The 8340-nt window shown below is 34.9% G+C and overlaps 1 protein-coding gene across 1 annotated transcript in view; it reads right to left on the bottom strand.

The window, feature by feature from the left end:
* The window catches only part of ADAMTS20 (ADAM metallopeptidase with thrombospondin type 1 motif 20), a 102283-nt gene that overhangs the window by 47380 nt on the left and 46563 nt on the right, over nt 1-8340 (bottom strand). The window contains exons 12-18 of the mRNA XM_035897727.1: nt 7446-7591; nt 5878-6059; nt 5648-5784; nt 4388-4505; nt 1418-1513; nt 110-278; nt 1 (exon numbers count right to left, since the gene is read on the bottom strand). The exon at nt 1 is cut by the window's left edge and continues 127 nt beyond it. Of these exons, the coding sequence (XP_035753620.1) occupies nt 1; nt 110-278; nt 1418-1513; nt 4388-4505; nt 5648-5784; nt 5878-6059; nt 7446-7591 (849 nt within the window). The remainder of the gene's footprint in view (nt 2-109; nt 279-1417; nt 1514-4387; nt 4506-5647; nt 5785-5877; nt 6060-7445; nt 7592-8340) is intronic.

The following is an 8340-nucleotide window of genomic DNA, read 5'->3' as shown; positions in this document are numbered from 1 at the left end:
CCTTAATTGAGATAAAATGATAGCTGTTTTTCAGTGAATTTGAACATAAAATTATCTACATAATGATCATGCAGCAAATTTTCAAGCTTATGAAAAAAAGTAAACATGCACCTGTAAGGTTAGCTCTTCTTCGATTCTATCAGTGCTGTTAATTCGTTCTATCGTACTGTTTGAACCACTGTACTCAAAAATGGCTCCTTTTATATTGATTTCTCTTTTTGACATGCTTACAACAAAATTTCCATTCAAGATAAAGTTTCCATGAATATCAGATAAAGCTATAAAGAAAATAAAATATTGGAAATAAAGCATCTATTTATAAGGTTCTATCAATAAAAATTCTTAATAATATCAACACTTCTCGTTATTTTAGTCCATGTGTAATACTTTAAAGTAGTATCAAACAGTTTCTAATGCACGAATACAATCCTAACCATCAGAAACTTTCACCTGGGCAGTTGTCATGGATTTTCTCTGCATTAACAACACTTTAATACTATTTGTTCTGCTGAAAGGTTGACTGCAGTCATCACTTCTACATTTGGTTAGGTTCTGGTACTGTAGAAAGAAATATTATCTACGTTTCTAGCCTATTCTACAGCCCACATTCTTTATTTGCTAGAGCTACTTCTAGTGAAGCGGCTCTTAAAAGTATATTTATAAGTAAATTATTAAGCATTTATAATAATAATTTAATATAACAACTGATTTATTAAAGATGAATAACAAGTTAAAATTAAATTTAAAAATAAAGTAAAATTTTTAGTCAAAGCATGCTATTCAGGCATTACTACATTTGAAATGGTAGCTAGTGTCAGAGGGTGAGATGCTTCTGTGTCCTGTGAGATGCACGTGCAACAACAGGGCAACAGGTGGCAAGGAAAACATTTTGCATACTCTGAAGCTTGTTGAGTAGGATGGCAATGGAAGAAGAGACAGAAGGAAAATATGAACAACCAAGATTTTTGGTACAATGTGCTTGTGAATTCTTTGCTCCTCTCACACACTTGCAAATCTATCAACATTTGGTCTTTATACTCAGACATGGTCGTTTATAATCAAAGTGTATGCTTCCAAGACTTAAACCCATGAATACCTGCATTATCCCTGTGTTCACTTGCAGAGCTTTAATTAACATTGCCACAACAGTGTCAAAAATTGACAATGTGATGCAACGTGCTATAATCCTTATTCTCTGATAAATGAACACGCGTGTTTAAGAATTAGAAACCTAACAGCATCTCACTCATCTTTCCCAAAACTAGTGTCTACAGAGAGACTCGGGCAAATGATAATACAATGTAATTAGATATTTGCTCTAAAGACTTTATCAGACTTCTGACAACATACATCTAGACCAGATCTCTGGCAAGAGCACAAAAACTATCTATCAATGTTACACACAGGAGGCTTTTACCGAGGTAGTTGTCATCTTCTGGTTTCCCTGAGTAGCTGTGCTGCCGAATATCAATGTTTGTTGCTCCTTTGGGAATATTTACTACAATATTGTAACCTGCAATGTAATTATTCACAAATTCATTATATACAAAAATAGTAAATACTAGTAAATGTGAACATACATTTAATTAGTTTTATTCATAAAATCCTACAGTGCACCAGTGACAACCACTGCTGAATGGCCTCATGTTTTAGGAGGGAAATGTGAATATCTGCATATTAAATTTCTTTGTTGATGTCTTTTGTTTTGTTTTGGTTTTTAATCAGTTGAACTGAACTTCTATTTTCATAACTCATGAAAATTCTGTTTTAAAAAGCTGTTTTTCGCAGATGCTAATCACAAATTCAAAAGGATTCTTATGTCTAAGAAAAACTTAATATGGCAAACTCTGGAAACAAATAAACACAAATGTACAATCTGAAGCATTAATATAATCTTTGCTAACTTTCCACTTATTTTTCTGTGTTTAACAGTCGTGCAACAATTTAACTTTAGTTAGCTGACTCACCTCTGTGGGTAAAAATTTAAATGGCAATATCCTTTTCAATTTCATAATTCATTAACTTCCCAGTGCTTTTAATCTATTAAAAATACGCCATGCATTTGAAGGAACATTTAATCCAATCACAGGTCCATCACATTTACCAGCTGGGGGCAGCACTGCAATTGCAAATTGACATGCTGCATGCTTTTGGTCAATTTTCCAACATATTGGGAAGAAACCAAAACACACTCGAAAAGCCCCTCATCTCACACACTGAAGACCTTGTGGTAATAGAATGAAATAAGGCAAAATATGGGAGGAAACAAAACCACATAGCATGTTGTCAAGGATACACGGGAGACTAGGTCACATACTAAGGCACTGAGAATGACCACTTTCCGGGAAAGCAGGTACTCTAGGTTGATGCAATAATAATAGCCAACATTATGTGTACATAATTAGATTACCATCTCCTAAATTGTGAGCTAAGGAAATTAGTATTCCGATGAATTTCCAATGATTGTTTCACTGCTGTTTAAACACTTAATGACAATATTATAACTGTATGAATACAAGCATGCACCACAGGCTGCTACTGCCTAATTCCAAATTCTGCCTTAGTAACACGGCTCATGTCAGTAAGGAATGGGACCAGGAAAAGTTAAAAAAAAAAAAAGGCCACCAAGCACAGACTTCGGCATACTTATCCTGTGATATATAACTCATAACTCTTTGGAAAAGAACATTTCCTCAGATGGTGTTTTCAGTCATTAGCCTAGGGATGTCATAGACCTCCCACAGACACTGAAGTTTTAGTGATCAGCTAGCTACTCCCTCTTGTTTGCTTCACTGCACTCCTATCTAAGCACAGCTGAGTGATAATCCTCAATGTTTAGCACACTGTCCAGCAGGATAATTCAGTATTATCTTTTATATGCTGTAATTTGCTTAGGGACATGGTTTAGTGGTGGGATAGCAGTGTTAGGTTAATGGTTGGACTTGATGATCTTAAAGGTCTTTTCCAACCCAAACGATTCTATGATTCTAATACCAAGAATTTGAACATAATATAAATCATTGAATTAAGTCTGAAACCAAAACAATAAATTAAATTTTTCCTCATCCTAAAAAGTTGGGGTTTTTTTGCTCCAACTTCAGGTAGGAGTAAATAAGTCTATCGTGATACAAAGCTGATAAACAGCAGAGTGACAGTCTCAACCATATTTGTATAAATGGCAGTTTCAGCATAATGGTCCCTTGTATCATATGTATTTGTGATATAATTCACGCGCTACCTATAAGCAGAAAGAACTTTCATAGTGGTAGAAAACAAGAACAGTGGCAATCCTTTACTCAGAATTATCAAAATAATGCATTTTTTTCCTTCAGTGTTTTGACCACATGTTTGAAATCCAGTCTCTAATTAGAACAGTTGATTGTGTCTTCTTACAAAATCTCAGGACACACACACAAGAAAAGTTGTATGTCATTTGTATGGGAAGCATAGCTGTCTGTCCCACTTTTAAGTTTTTTGGTACTGTTTGCTTGGCACAAGCCCTCTGCTAGGAAAAACAAAATCCAACAGGATACTGGGCATACTTTCCTCCTCGACCAGCAATTCCCTTGTCCTGTGAAGATCCTATTTGGCAGCTCTCCAGGTATAGTTTTCACTTTGCCTGTGGTCTCTTTCAACCAGTGAAGCAGCATGAAGGAGCCTTTGGGAATCTGATATGAACTTGAAGACTTTCTATCTTTACGTTCTATGCTCTACCTACTGAACTGCACTGCTACATGCATACAATCATCAGTCTCTCCATACTTCCCAGAAATGACTACATATAGAAGAATGGTCAGTAGCTCTACTAGAGAAACTAAATCAAAGAAATAGAAATTACCAGAGTTACTCAGAAGAGTTTCTCATTCACTACATGCCAATGAAGAGGAAAGAGCATAAACATTGCTGCCCATATTCTCTGGAAAGAGAAGGCTTGCATTTCACTATAGGAAAACGGAACCTTGTCAGCTGCTCACACCACATACTTCTCACTATCTCTTTACACAACCAAAAGGAGATGTTGGAATAAGACCTTAAGCTGCAGAGTTTCAGACAAGAGCATGCAGAGTGCAAAGGAGGAAGCATTCTTTCTTTTGAAGTACTTTTACCCTCATCGTATCTTTTCTTCATGCCTTTTGTTTTTACCTTAGAGCAGATTGATTTTTTTTTTTCCCCCTTGAATGGATCAGTGTGTCACAGTGTTTGCCTCTGCACCCTTGAGAGGGCATGTGTGACTAAAAATCAGAGATATTTTTTGTTGGCAGAGGCCCTGAAGTACATACACTGAAATCCCACTCCCTCAAATGTAAAACAATTTCTAAGCCATACTGAAATGTAAATTATTTTGAAAAAAAAAAAAAACAACCAAAACCAAAACAAACAAACATACCATAACGAGCACTGTTGAAAGTACCTGCAAGAGTCTTACATGAAGAATTATCACCACCACAGATTCCACATTTGTCTCTCCTTGCCTTGGAATTCAAAATGTGATCACAGCCTGCTTGCTACAAAAAAATAAAAATACAATAGCCCTGTGTTATTCAGCCCAATGGAAAATAATGAAAACAAACAATGTAAGCTTCCCACTCCCCAAAAATATTCTTATTCATTGTATATATCTGGTCTTCCTTAGCAATTCATGAAAAGCCTTTTATGGTTTTGGGTGCTGTGATGTAAGGGCAAAACACAATAGTGCTGTTGTACTAACAATGTACAATCCAAATACACTTAATACGTCAAGAACTGTATAAGAATACATAACAGTATGTAAAGATTTGGTATAAAAATAGCAACATAGCATATAAATTTTAAGTTATATTTACATTAAAAAGTCTTGGAATCCTAAAAGCAGTATGTATGTGTACATGGGTCATCAATTCTTTTAAAGTCTGTCATTACTGCAAAATAAGCAAAGGAATATATGTAGATTATGCTGATTAATAAGCACAATTTTTGTTTATGTGTATTTACTTAAACTTCCTTTTTTTAAAAATTATGATAAACAGGACAATTCTCTGGCATTTCCTCTTTCCTCTTGATTCAACATTATAAAAAAGGCTACATTTTCTCCTCATGCTGAATTTACTCAGTTTCAGTGCAATCAACAAAACAACCTGGGCTCGACAAAAAATTTCTGAGTTTTTATAACAGGTCAGCTTGCTTGTCACAACAAAGTCTTGTGGCACTTCCATAATTGCTATTAGGCAAAGAATGCTAAAAAGTTCCCTTTCAAGGGTCCGTTCCTCCTCATTCTGCAATGAAATAATAAATATGTAACATAGCTACCCTTGGATTTTCTACTTTTTTACTTCTTTGATAGCAGAAATATGATGGCAATAAACACACAGCATGCTTTTTTCCTCCCTTTATGCCACTCTTGGATCAGTTTCTCTCTGCTCACTTGGGCAATATTAAATCTCGTATCAGGCTTAATGAGGAAAGACTGCGGATCTTCAGATTCAACTGTATGTTCTTCACTTAATTGCCTCCATTTCCAGATCTTTAATTTGGTAGGGATTAAAATGAACTTAAGTAAAACATCTTGCTTTACATATTTTCAGTAATGGTTATTTGGATGAATATTTAATATCTACTTTACCATCTGTTAAAATTGATTTTAATAATTAGTAAGTTTAGATTTAAATACCCTGCATAAGCCTTGAACACAAAGGTCATTGGTTTCTGCTCCACAGGGAGTACCATCAGCAACTCTGTCCTTCAGCTGATAGTAGGAAGTTGTTCCAGAAACTCGGCAAAAAAGTTTACAGCGATCTTTCATAGAAACTGGAAAGAAAATCCAACAGGTTTCTTGTCTGTTTTAAAATTTTAATTAAAGTAACATTTTTATTTCATTGGTTGAAAAAAATTTGTACTTACTGCCACTGTATTTTGGAAGCCAGCGAACAGCAGACGTAAGACCATTGATGTTAAAGTGTTTGCCATCAAATTCAGAGCACTGTTGCTCCCGGAAATCTTTTTTGCCTTTTGGACATGAATCAGTATTACATGACCGAAATTTCATCCTGCGCCCAACACAGTACTTTCCTCCATTTCTTGGTCTAGCAAAAAAAGATAAATGTAAAACACTGTCAGTTTCTAATATTGCTGTTTTCAATGAAAAGTGGCTTGAGCCACTGATTTAAGGGTGAAAACATCACACAGCATTCTGCCATCTTTTACTGACTTTCCCACACACGCCCTTGTCTTCTATTGCTGTGTGCATACATTTATACCCATGTGAAGGAAATAAAAAGTCCATGTAAAACACTACTGCTCAGGAAGGTGGTAATCAAGCCACTGATGCTTATTAATGTCTATTACATTTTTATTTCTCTTACATTCATAATTATTTTGCCTGGGAAAAAGTATTATTAACTTCAATGCTTTCATCTTAGCTGGGATTACAGCCCTACTTTTACAGAAGCAGCACCTCCCTCAGTAATTTGAAATTATTATTTTACAGAGTGACAAAGAAGGGAGACAGAGTTAGGAGCTGACACACTCTTTTCTGTAGTCCTAATATTGGTTTTAGTTTGGGGATCAAAAGAAGTAGGAAGGGAAAATTGTGGAAAACAGCCCATTTACTGTAAAGTCTATGTTTCCTAACTGTTACAAACCCTGGTACATAATACTTCAGTATTAGCAGGTTCTTGGGGAGGAAAAAACAAAGAATAAATCAATAGCATATTATTACTAGCAGTTACTACTGACTGACAGAGGCATATCTGATGGGAATCTAGTCTACTGCCTCTTACTCATGCAAGAAAACAGAATAACCTGGGGTTGTTTGATTGAGGTTCATTTATCTGACTGATAATATCAAGATGACATGAATTCCTAGAAAAACCCTCAAACTACCCAGGCTGGAGCTATGGTTCTGCTTCCGGAAAAGTTAAGGGTAAAGTTCTCATTGACTTTTGTTACAGAGAATGAAATCCACATTGAATTATTCAGTCAATGGAAATTTCTGATTACAAAGGTAAGTTGTAAATGACTCTGCTGTAACCAGTGTCTCTTGTGGGCGTTACTGGTGGTGATATTGCCAAAAAGCCTTAAAGCAACCCAAATCAAGTGTTTCACTATAAAGATGACCAGGGAATACATCTATTTCTCTTTACAGCTTTTACTACAAAGAAAGCATCTCAATGTTTAAAGAAACCATCAGCATTTAGAGTAAAGCTAGAAAAAAAGACCCTACCAAAATAAGTCTTTAGAAATATCTATAAGTATGAATGATATAGTAGAGACAATTAATATAAATGTTCTTGGCATATTAGATTCTGTAGACTTATCTCTTTTCAAACATGGCCAAAACAAGTATTTTTTTACGGGTGCTTGGAACTCATTTGCACAACCCACAATACCTTAATTTTGTTTTGAACCAATCCATTATGTTGTAATACCTTCATTATGCACTAATGTAAACCACAATATAAAACACATACTCTGGTCTATTACACAGCCTGGTGGTGCTCTTGATTCCACCTCCACAAGTTCTTGAACATGAGCTGTAAGGTCCCCATGGTCCCCATTCTCCATCTACAGGACGCATCTCCATTTCTCTGCTCACACAAATTCCATGTCGGCAGTGCTGCATAGTTGACAAACAAAATAAAATGTCAGTCAAGCAAAAGGCTGCTGTATAATTTAGGCACAAAAAGAACAAAACTTAAGAGCTCACTGCTCTTAATCTGGGTGTGGACATTTTCTAAAATGTTCAAATTCCTTTAAGATATCTTACGCAGTAGTCATATTTTCACAAACACTGTCTAGAATTCTTTGCTCTCTATGAAACTTAATGGATGCTGAATATAACTTTAGGTCCTGTCACTTTATTCAAATGCTTATATAAGAATTTCAAAATCCTGATCTTGTATTCCTGTTATGTTTTCATGTACAAACTTCAAAAATAGATTTACAGTCATCTTGCCTGTATCAGATTCTTCCAGTTTAATTTGGAAATTCATGCTGATAGAAAAAGTGAAAAGGTATGGTAACAAACCACCAAAAAAATGAGGGTGTTTCAAGCATCCCAAAAGCTAAAAAAGCTAGTGGGATTGTTTGGAAAAAGCACATAAATTTTCAAGCATTTAAGACCTTGTTTATGCTAAAGCAAGAAGATGCTATAGATTCAAGCTTAAACTCAGACTTTTACACCTATAACAATAGGTCTAAAATACTTTTTATTTATTTATTTTTTACAATATTTTTATATTTACTACTAAAGTAACAGATTTACTATTACCATTAAAACTGAATTAGTATTTAAAGAAATAATAACTCTTAGAGCAAGATACTACATTGCAATGTCTATTGTGTTACTTCAGATTTTATTCCTGC

This window comes from Egretta garzetta, unplaced genomic scaffold (assembly GCF_000687185.1).
Source record: "Egretta garzetta isolate BGI_Z169 unplaced genomic scaffold, ASM68718v1 scaffold420, whole genome shotgun sequence".
Classification (NCBI taxonomy): domain Eukaryota; kingdom Metazoa; phylum Chordata; class Aves; order Pelecaniformes; family Ardeidae; genus Egretta; species Egretta garzetta.
This window is presented reverse-complemented; position numbering and strand designations above follow the sequence as displayed.